Here is a 12,009-nt window from a genome sequence, read left to right as displayed (position 1 = left end):
TCCCCGACCCGTGTTCTATTCACTGCGCCATTTACTGAGCACTTACTGTGCGCCGAGCACTACAATAAGCGCTTAGGAGAGTGCTAATATAACAGACCCATGACCTTCCGACTCCCTGACCCGTGTTCTATTCACTGCGCCATTTACTGAGCACTTACTGTGCGCCGAGCACTACACTAAGCGCTTAGGAGAGAGCTAATAAAGCAGACCCATGACCTTCTGACTCCCCGGCCCGTGTTTTATCCACTACGCCATTTCCTGAGCACTTACTGTGGCTCAATGGAAAGAGCCCGGACTTGGGAGTCAGAGGTCATGGGCTCGAATCCCGGCTCTGCCACTTGTCAGCTGTGTGACTGTGGGCAAGTCACTTCCCTTCTCTGGGCCTCAGTTCCCTCGTCTGTAAAATGGGGATGAAGACTGTGAGCCCCACGTGGGGCAACCTGATCTCTTTGTATCCCCCAGTGCTTAGAACAGTGCTCTGCACATAGTAAGCGCTTAACAAATACCAGCATTATTAGTATTATTATTATTGTGCGCCGAGCACTACACTAAGCGCTTAGGAGAGTGCTATTATAACAGCCGTGCCCTGCCCACAAGGAGCTTCTAGGGCAGAGGCTCACTTTTCTTCTACTTCCCGGCACACCCTCCTTTTAAACTTGCACATCGGGCATCGCGCCTTTGCGTTTCATCTGCGTCCTCGCCGACCGAAAGGAGATTTTTAGTACAATCTGTTTTATCTTGTGTCCCCACTCACTGCTCTGTCACGGACCACTGACGCAGGATGGAGGTTTCACCGCTTTCCTTGCATTAGAGCAGGTAGGGATCAGGGAAGGGTTGGGATGAGTCAGTCCATTTTTTGGTAGACTACAATATTATAATAACGTTAATGTTGGTATTTGTTAAGCGCTTACTATGTGCCGAGCAGTTAAGCGCAGGGGGAGATACAGGGCAATCAGGTTGTCCCACGTGAGGCTCACAGTCTTAATCCCCATTTTCCAGATGAGGGAACTGAGGCACAGAGAAGTGAAGTGACTTGCCCACAGTCACACAGCTGACAAGTGGAAGAGCCAGCATTCGAACCCACGACCTCTGACTCCTAAGCCCTGGCTCTTTCCACTGAGCCACGCTGCTTCTCTATCTCTATTATCAACTAAGCAGACTGACCTCCACATTACATTATCCATGAATTGCTTTCCCTTTCTAAATAACCAAAGGTACTACAGCAGCCGAAGCAGCAGCGTCGTCCTCATCATCATAATGACGATCGTGGTATCTGTTAAGCGCTTACTATGTGCCAAGAACTGTTCTGAGCGCTGGATGGAGAAGCGGCATGGCCTAGCGGATAGAGCCCGGGCCTGGGAGTCGGAAGGACCCGAGTTCTAATCCCAGCTCCGCCACTTGTCTGCTGCGTGACCTTGGGCAAATCATTTCACTTCTCTGTGCCTCAGTTCCCTCATCTGGAAAATGGGGATTGGGACTGCGAGCGCCAAGTGGCACAGGGACTGTGTCCAACCCAATTTGCTTGTATCTATCCCCAGCGCTTAGAACAGTGCCTGGCACATAGTAAGAGCTTAACAAGTACCATGATTATTATTATTAGAAGTGATTTGGGTAGCTTGGCAGAGAATAGAAGTGGTGGTCCACAATCCTGGGAAACCTGAGCAAGTGAGCCAAGAAAATGTTCTTAAGGACTAACGCAATGTAAGCAGGAACATAATAGTAATAAAAATAATAATTATGGTATTTGTTAAGCGCTTACTATGTGCCAAGTACTGTTCTAAGCGCTGGGGGAGATAAAAGGTAATTAGGTTGTCCCACGTGGGGTTCAGTCTTAATCCCAATTTTCCAAATGAGGTAACTGAGGCCAGAGAAGTGAAGTGGCTTGCCCAAGTTGACAGAGTAGACAAGTGGCGGAGCCGAGATTAGAACCCACGTCTTCTGACTCCCAAGCCCGTGCTCTTTCCACTAAGCCACGCTGCTTCCCAGAGACAGCCGCTTTTAGCACGGTTATAGGAATACGGTTAGACCCACAGGATGAATTCCTTCATTCAATCGCATTTATTGAAGCGCTTCCTGCATGCCGAGCACTGTACTAAGTGCTTGGAATGTACAATTCAGCAATAAAGAGAGATAATCCCTGCCCACAACGGGTTTACAGTCTAGAAGGCGGGGAGACAGAAAACAAAATAAGTGAAAAGGAATCAGTAAACAGGAATGGCTGGAAAATGATCCCCTGTAGCAGGGGGTGAGGAAGTAGTCCAAATTTTGTACTTCCTCATTAGGGGTCAGTGTTACAAGGGCTAAAGCATGAACACATCTTTAAATGTACAGAATTATGAGGCTGGAAGGGGCCTTAGAACCCCCTGAAGCTAGCTTCCCCACTTGTGGAGAGGCCTCTAAGTCTTTTCAGAGAGATAAGATTTAATTCCCCGATGCCCTGAAGCTAGAAACCCAAACCACCACTTATTCTTCTCAAACAGTCGCTTTTGTAGATATTATCTCATGAAAGGAGACATACAAGTGCATTTTTCCAGCACGAAGCAAGGTCCATCGAGGGAGGTTTCAGAAGCGGGGTAATGGCCTCTAACTCGGCTATTCCCTTGCCGTGTGAGGATAGCTAATCCCCTTTGGGGGTCAGTAGATCAATAGTACTGTACTAAGCGCTCGCTCAGGAGAGTACAACGCAACATAATCAGCAGATCCATTCCCTACCCATAACGAGCTGCCTTTCATCCCCTGAATAGAGGGTAGGAGGTTCAATAAGCACGTAGAAAAACTTCATAGAGAAGCAGGGTGGCCTAGTGTGACCCTGGGCAAGTCACTTAACTTCTCTGGGCCTCAGTTACCTCCTCTGTAAAAATGGGGTTTAAAAAATGTGAGCCCCACATGGGACAATCTGATTACCCTGTATCTTCCCCGGCGCTTAGAACAGTGCTCAGCACATAGTAAGCGCTTAACAAATACCATAATTATTATTATTGTTAGTGGCTAGAGCCCAGGGCCTGGGAGCCTGAAGGACCTGGGTTCTGCTCCCAGCCCCACTATTTGCTTGCTGTGGGGCCTTGGGCAAGTCACTTCACTTAAGTAGTGTGGCTCAGTGGAAAGAGCCTGGGCTTCGGAGTCAGAGATCATGGGTTCGAATCCCAGCTCTGCTGCTTGTCCGCTGGGTGACTGTGGGCAAGTCCCTTAACTGCTCTGTGTCTCAGTTACCTCATCTGTAAAATGGGGATTAACTGTGAGCCTCACGTGGGACAACCTGATTACCCCGTATCTACCCCAGCACGTAGAACAGTGCTCTGCACATAGTAAGCGCTTAACAAATACTAACATTATTATTATTATTGTCTGTGCCTCAGCTACCTTATTTCTAAAATGGGGATGGAGAGCGTGAGCCCCTTGTGAGGCATGGGCTGCATCCAATCTGATTAGCTTGTATCTATCCCGGCGCTTGGTACGGTCCCCGGCACACAGTGAGAGCTTAATAAATGCCATTTAAAAAAAAAAGCACAATTGCCAGGTCACTCCTGGCTCACGGATATTCCGCTCTGGCTACCGGACTCGGTGCTTACTGGCTTCTGGGGATAGAAATTCATTCAATAGTATTTACTGAGCGCTTCCTATGTGCAGAGCACTGTACTAAGCGCTTGGAATGTACAATTCGGCAACAGATAGAGACAATCCCTGCCCACTGACGGGCTTAGAGTCTGTCTATGAGTGGTCCTGCCCCCAAAGCTGGGGGCAGCTTGAAGAGTAGGAGCTGGGAGATGACTTTCCTGGCACTACCCATCCTGAGCCCAGCTCTCAGGGGGCTCGGGACTACTGCAGTGACGCTACAGCTAAGCCCGGGCATAAATGAATCTCTGGGTGTGCCTAAGTGCTCTCTATACTTCAATCTTATAGGGGGAAAAGAAATTGAGATGAATCCTACTCACCCAAGGCCTTCTACTCACAGTGGACTGCCTCTCCCTCTTCTGCAGAGCTGCGCACTGAACGCAGGGCATCTCCGGGAAAGGGTATGGGCCTGCGAGTCAGATCTGGATTTATTTGCTATTGTTTTAATGAGATGTTCATCCCCTTGATTCAATTTATTGCTATTGTTTTTGTCTGTCTCCCCCGATTAGACTGTAAGCCCGAAGGGCAGGGACTGTCTCTATCTGTTGCCGATTTGTACATTCCAAGCGCTTAGCACAGTGCTCTGCACATAGTAAGCGTGGCTCAGTGGAAAGAACCCGGGCTTGGGAGTCAGAGGTCATGGGTTCGAATCCCGGCTCTGCCACTTGTCAGCTGTGTGATTGTGGGCAAGTCACTTCACTTCTCTGTGCCTCAGTGACCTCATCTGTAAAATGGGGATGAAGACTGTGAGCCTCACGTGGGACAACCCAATTACCCTGTATCTACCCCAGTGCTTAGAACAGTGCTCGGCACATAGTAAGCGCTTAACAAATGCCAACATTATTATTATTAATAAATACTATTGAATGAATGAATGAATCTGGATTCTCATCTCAGCTCTATCGCTGCTGGGTGACTTCGGGCAAAGTCACCACTCTCTGCCTGTTTCCTCATCTGTCAAACGAGGATTCATTCGTTCAATCGCATTTATTGAGCGCTGTGTGCAAAGCATTGTACTGAGCACTTGGGAGAGTAGAGTCTAACAACAGACACATTCCTGCCCACGACAACCTCACGGTCTAGAATTCAGTACCAGCTCTCCTTCCCCCTTAGACTGGGAGCTCCATGTGGGAGAACCCGATTATGTTGTATCTACCCCAAGTGCTCAGCACAGAGTAACCGCTTAACACACATACATATACAATTATTATTATTACTGGGGAGTTAAACTGTAGGTGCTACAATCGCTGCTGTCCAGGAATTTATGGTTAAATAGGGATGCGAGATAGAGAAAAGCCGGCCATTTTTACCCACTAATAAATATCCTGTAGAACACCACATAGTCGAGGGTAGGGAAAAGAGTTCACGTAACTTTCGCAAACTGAAGGCTTCGGGACTTTTTCAACAACGTTCGACCAAGCAAAGGCCTCAGTATAAAGGCAGTAGGAGCCTCCGGAGTGTCAGTTGGTCGTTTTCCCACTTCCTGGGACACCACTTCAGCTGAACCATTAACACTTGTCAAGACCTTAACCTCACTCTTCTTCCTCCAGCCCCTCTCAAGTCCCATTTTCTCAGCCTTGCCTTGGATTCCATTCCCCACTTTAAAAGGGCGGACCCCTTCTCTACATCCTTCCAGGCCATCTGGCCAAATCGCCAGCCACTTCCCCTGGTAGCCGGCGCAATGAATAAACAAAAACAGAGGTGTTTCCTCTCCCTCCCCAGGAGTCTTTTCAACCCAGTAGCCTTAAAGCAGACCTCCAAAGGAGTAAATAAGAGTAAAATGGTAGGGTCAAAGGCTCCAGAGTGATGACGGGGTCTCCGGGTCAAACCAGGGAGAGGACAAATTCTAGTGAGAAAAATCTGCCCCGATTACGGGGTGGGGGTTGCCTTCTTCGGTAGAACTGCTCTCCCAACACGAGGGCTCCACTTCTGCTTTAGAAATAGCTGAATATGGAAAGGAGGAGGGAGAGTGAAGACGAGCAGAGGATTGCACACGCCAGAGCTCGGAACAGGAGAAGCAGCCAGGAATCAGCTCATCCTCCCTCCTGTAGACTATGTGTTCCTTTTGGGAGGGTGCTTAGCACAGTGCTCTGCACATAAGTCATCAATAAATACCATATATACATCATAAATCATAAATAATAGATGGATTGAAACCTTATGGCAGTTACCATAATAATACCCAAATGTCTCTTACGGCGGTTAACCCCAGGCACCGAGTAGAATTCAGGGTCAAGATTTGAGAAATGTGACCTTCCATTTAGAAGTGAGACCATCAAAATGCTAAGTGAGAGAATGAGCTGACGATCGGTGAAAAACCATCGTTTTAAAAACATTCAATTGCCGATTCTGTGGAAGTAGTGTGAAGAGTTGGCTGGCACCTTATATTCAATGCTTTGTATCCAAGCTAATAGGAGAAATGAATGCACTGATTAACCTCTTCAGAAGATAAAGAAATAAAGCATTGACTGAAGTATGTTTAAGTCTTTATTCCTTAAAAAAGTCCAACTTCATTTAGGTTAAAACACACTAGAACCTCAGCGAGGTGCTTAATACATCATATTGGAGCGCTAGCACTGTACGTAAAAGGCAGATGGCTTGCACAAATTAGAGAAGCGTTAAAGGAGAAGCAGAGTGGTCTAGTAGATACAGCACAGGACTGGGAGTCGGAAGGACCCGGGTTCTAATTCCCGCTCTGCCACTTGCCTGCTATGAGACCTTGGCAAGTCACTTCACTTCTGTGCCTCAATTACCTCATCTGTAAAATGGGGATTAAGACCCTGAGTCCCAAGTGGGACAAGGACTATGCCCAACCTGATTAGCGTGTATCTACCCCAGCGCTTAGTACAGTGCCTGGCACATCATAAGCATAACAACATAAAAAATAGACAAGACTCTGTGACATCCATTCACCCTATTTTGTCACAGATCACTGCCTTATAAGAATCATGTCGGAGGAGCTCCTCTCTGACGATATCTTGAATTTATATATTCGAAACGTAAACATGTGAATCAAAATACACCGAAGCTAAAGCCATCTTCTACAGCTTGTGTTGAGACAATGCCAATCAGACTTGAATCCCCACATTTTCATTTACATTTATCCTTTCGGTTCACATTACACAAACTCTTCTTTAAAGTTATTATTAAAGTGATTGACAAGTAGTAGGTAATATTCCAGCTCCAGGCTTGGTGTTTCTTAGGAGACCTCATCGTACAGAGAAGCAGCATGGCCTAGTGGATAGAGCAGGGGCCTGGGAGTAAGAAGGACCTGGGTTCTTATCCCAGCTCTGCCGCTTGTCTGCTGTGTGACCTTGGGCAAGTCACTTTACTCCTCTGTGCCTCAGTGACCTAACCTGTACAATGGGGACTTGGACTGTGAGTCCCATGTGGAACAGAGACTGTGTTCAACCCAATCTGCTTGTATCTACCCCAGAGCTTAGTACAGTGCCTGGCACATGGTAAGCACTTAACGAACACCACAATTATTACTATTATTATGTAATGGGACCTCGCCTACAATTCAGGTCCGAGGCAGGGCCTCTGTGTACCGGGCCTTTCCGCTGTGCAAACTGGCAGCAGTTGATTAAGACTAGACTCACCATATCCCCCCGTTCACAGAAATGAAAATTATTGTGTTGCCTTAAGTACACATACACACACTTGTCTTGTTTTTCAATGGGCACCGATCTGTCCCTTGCATTGAACATATGGCATTTTAGACTATAATTGATTTCACAAAGACACCTTCAAAGTTTGAGTGACCTGGACCTCACATAGCTTATTTATTTCCTGTAGACCGTGAGCTTGTTGTGGGCAGGGAATGCGTCTGATATATTGCTATGTTGTACTCTCCCAAACGCTCAGTACAGTGCTCTGCACACAGTAACCGCTCAAGGAATACAATTGACTTCCCGTACTATTCCTTAAGACACTCTTCTCATCTGACCAGAAGGGAAGGGAGGAACTGAAATGCTTATGGAACTACTCCTTCTGGAATTCAATATGAAATGCACTCTTCTATTTTACAGGTATTCTAGCCTTTATTCAATCATCCTGTACATTTTTCTATGACCTAAACATGAGTCATATTTTCTTCCGTGATTCCTACCAGTCATTCTTTCATGTCTCTGCTGCTAATAGTTTGATGACAATAGAATAATAATAACAGCTGTGATAGAGGATGCGTATAAAATTTAACACCATTACTATGATTGCTGCAGAATTTTTGCTGCTCTTACATGTTCAAAGCAAATGTCAGAAAATGAAGATTTAAATGTACTATCATATTTATATTCAGATACAAGTGCACTCTAAGAGATTCCCAATGGATCTCTTTCAAAATTCATAGATGGGAAACCTCGGCACCAATGTTTACCTTCACTTTTTTAGCAACAAATTTTTACAATCACCTTGCAGAATCAGCCATTTAACTTTTCCCGTAAAACACAAGCTATCCTCACGTTCTATTCAGTTTCACATTTCTGGCCCTTTGGACTGCTCCCGGGACCATTTACTTTGAGAAGCAGTCAGCCGGAGTTGCTTAGGAAAGTGAGGAAACGTAAAACTGCATTAAAATAGGAATTTAAATGAGGGTTCTATTCTGAGAGACCCCAAACAACGGTGGATGTCAGCACAACCTGCCACTGGAAAAGTTGCACCAACTCCCCTTTTAAGTCAATGGAAAAGAGAATTACTCTATTTCAATAGAAGACCTGAGCCAACTATGACTCAGGATAGTTCAGATGTCAGAGATTAGGGCACCTGAGAGCTATTTAATAGAGACCAAGAGTCCGATGAAATGTATAAAACAATGGTCCATTTCTCCAAACATGGGCTCCTCTACTTTCACCCCAACCCCCTGCTGGGATAGAGTCCAAAGATGTCAATTACTTAAATGCAGTATACTTTGCGGCATAAGAAAGATGCCTGCAGAAAAAAAAGGGGCAGGTTTGTGCTCTTCAGCACTTTCTCAAGTTAATTCAAAAGCCACATAATGCTGTTCGAATGTGCGGATACAAATAACGTTAGCAGAAAAAAGCCTACAACATCTCTGGGCTTAAAAATGTACTCTTTTCCTCAAACGTCATAATACTCTATTTACATTACATCTATACCATACAGCAAAACCATCTGTAATTTTTAAACTTCATCCACCCCTAAATATGGAGGCACAGACCACTTATCAAACCGATCCTTTTTCAAGCGGATTTATCTCGCAATCCACGGAGCTCAATCTATTTATACATGGGATTTTTCCTCACAGTTGATGCCAAAGACGTGTAGGCTTGCGAAACAAAAGTTCCAAATGATCGAACTTAGTTTCCCGTAAATCCAAATGCCAAGGAATACAAACTTCAGGTCCTTAACAGGCTCTTGCTGCTGCCAGATTTAGACTCCTTCCATGTTAGCCCGCTTTTCGATGTTAAAAACGTTGTGCAAGGGGTAAGCCTTTCAACCGATCAATCTGTTTATTGGAAATACGGCGATCCTGCTAATTTTTCCTTTAGCCAACAGGCAGGCAGGGCTATGGAAGAGTGAGACTCTGAAGAGAAGGAATTAAATTTAATCGTATCAGGTTTCTGTTACCTACGGGTTTCTTTCTAGGATTTACCAGCAGCTTCTAACCCCACTGGCATTTACTCACTTGTACGGTTCGGTGGCGGGGCCAAGTTAGCTACTGCGTTCGAACTCTTTAGAGTTTATTCATTCAATAGTATTTATTGAGCGCTTACTATGTGCAGAGCACTGTACTAAGCGCTTGGGATGAACAAGTCGGCACGTCCTGCGTACAGTGTCAATAAAACCGGTTTACAGGACTATACCTGATAATTCATCCCACAAATCCCACATTAACCCCATGACATGAAATGAGCTGTATATGGATGCCGCACACAGATTTAAAAGTCCTTTTTTTTTTAAAAGTTACTTTCTGAAAAGCCACGGAGACACCACTGCCCTAGTTGGTCATTTTGCCCTGAAAATGATTCTAATTAGCAGTTTAACCATGCCAGGGAAACACCTTCATGCTGCAGATGCTTCTAGCCAGGTGGACTGCAAAATTAACACTCATTACACTTGGAAAATCATAACCTTTATTTGCCCACTTACGTTAACTCATCCACTCACACCCCACCCTCACTTTACACTGTACACCAACCAGAATAGATTTCCCTGCAAAACATTCAGCCAAAAAGGGCTGGCCATCCATTTCAGAACCAAACTACGTAACCAGGATGTAAGTAAAGATTTTTGGATTTTCTGAAGCACGGGTTCTTGGTATTTGAAAGCACAGTTAATACTGTATACAAAAATTGGCATTCAGTTATATTGTCTTTTTGAACAGATATTTTCAAATTGCAAACACATCTATTTGCACAGTCAAAACAATTTTGTCAGAAAATTTTATTTTAATTTTCTGAACACCCTAAAGCAGCAAGCTTTAGATGTTACACAAGTGTCTTGACAGGATTAACAAAAATTAAATGTCCTAAATTACAAATTTAGCTCATTTAAGGGCCCCAGAAAGGAAACAGAGTAAAATAAACCCAAAAGAAGCATGACACACACATTGTGAAGAGACCCCAATGTTTCATGCAATGGCAGGCAAGATGTAAAAAGCCACCCAAATTCACACATTTCTACACCAAATCATCAGAAAAAAGGACTCTGTAGTAAATCTGTACATCCAGATGCATTTGGGATCTACACCTAAGATACATTATTTAATGTTATATACACTTATTATCCCCCTTTTTAATAATGTCTTAAGTAGAGCCTTCATTCAAATCTAAACAAAAGATGAAAGACTAACTCAGGGGAAAAAAGGGAGAATCACTTTAAACATTCAGTTAAAATGTTGGTGTTTTTCTAGACCTCAAAATGTTTAATAAAAACAAATATCTTCTTCATTTAACATTTTGCTTTCTAACTGTACAGTAAATTTGCATTGCAGAGAACACACACCTCTGTCTTCAGACTATATCTTCTTTGGATGGATTTAAGATGGAACTGGATAGGTATTTTAAAGATAAATAAATGGGAAGTTGGTCCATCTAGAATGATAGCTGATATAATACATGCAGATTGTAATATATTTTTAAAGTTCTTTTAAAACGAATGGATGTAGGTATAATTGATATTGCAAACGAACCAGGAAAAAAAAAACCAAAACCAAAGGAAAAAAAAAAAAACCAGATTCAAAATATAAAACAATCCCACTGCCTTGACAATGGCAACCAAAGTAAGAGAAAAGTAATCTTTCTGGAACGTCTTTTTCAATAATTTAGAAATGTTAGGTACCAGGAAGATTTCTCTTCGTGTGGTTTTAGCAGCCAGGATTTCCCCTTTTTAATTAAATGGAACAAATGCTTTAAATAAACTGTTTGTCCTCTTCACTGAAGAGAGCTAGTCTATTCATCTTTAATGAGCTAGTTTTTGGGAAGATTAGCCATGTACTGTAGTAATGCCTACTGCATATAATCCAAGCATTTGCTGAGAACAGTTGGAGAAAGCAGTCAGTAAGAACCTAGGATCAATGAAAATAGATGTTACTTTAAGCCATCCACAAGACGGAGACCCACAGAGTACCCAGTGTTAAAACCCAAATCTCTTCTTGCGCTTTTTGCTATGAGAGGTCCACCCCGACGAAACAGTTACTGATCCAGAGTTCCCGGTCTTCTTGTTTTTCTAGTCAATTTTCACATTAGTATAGATTTTTCGAACAAAGGCACTTGTTCCCATGTAACCAATCGCTCCTGTAAAAATAAAACAGAGACGTCAGGCACTCAGATATCTGCTTGGTATTCGTGATTATCCCGAGTTATGAGACCTGAGCTCTGAGGCGCTCACGCGGATTCTTCCTTGCGTGATTGGGAGAGTACGGTTTCCTTAAGAAGCAGCGTGGCTCAGTGGAAAGAGCACCGGCTGGGGAGTCACAGATCATGGGTTCAAATCCTGGCTCCGCCGCTTGTCAGCTGTGCGACTTTGGGCAAGTCACTTCACTTCTCTGTGCCTCAGTGACCTCATTGGTAAAATGGGCATTAGTAATAATAATAATGTTGGTATTTGTTAAGCGCTTACTATGTGCAGAGCATTATTCTAAGCGCTGGGGCAGATACAGGGTAATCAGGTTGTCCCACTTGAGGCTCACAGTCTTTATCCCCATTTTACAGATGAGGGAACTGAGACACCGAGAAGTGAAGTGACTTGCCCAAACCCACACAGCAGACAAGTGGCAGAGCCGGCATTCGAACCCATGACCTCTGACTCCCAAGCCCGGGTTCTTACCACTGAGCACGCTGTGAGCCCCCCGTGGGACAACCTGATCCCCTTGTATCCTCCCCAGTGTTTAGAACAATGTGCTAAGAACACAGTAAGCGCTTAACAAATGCCATC

General features: G+C 44.3%; 1 protein-coding gene across 1 annotated transcript in view; it reads right to left on the bottom strand.

Annotated features, from left to right (window-relative positions):
- Window positions 1–9,684: 9,684 nt before the first annotated feature.
- Window positions 9,685–12,009, bottom strand: part of TM9SF3 (transmembrane 9 superfamily member 3) — a 101,336-nt gene continuing 99,011 nt past the window's right edge. The window contains exon 15 of the mRNA XM_029059825.2: window positions 9,685–11,369. Coding sequence (XP_028915658.1) covers window positions 11,302–11,369 — 68 coding nt within the window. The 3' untranslated portion in view covers window positions 9,685–11,301. The remainder of the gene's footprint in view (window positions 11,370–12,009) is intronic.

The sequence above is a fragment of the Ornithorhynchus anatinus genome, chromosome 3, assembly GCF_004115215.2.
Source record: "Ornithorhynchus anatinus isolate Pmale09 chromosome 3, mOrnAna1.pri.v4, whole genome shotgun sequence".
NCBI lineage: Eukaryota > Metazoa > Chordata > Mammalia > Monotremata > Ornithorhynchidae > Ornithorhynchus > Ornithorhynchus anatinus.
The sequence above is the reverse complement of the archived record's forward strand: the minus strand, read 5'-3'. Positions and strand labels throughout refer to the sequence as shown.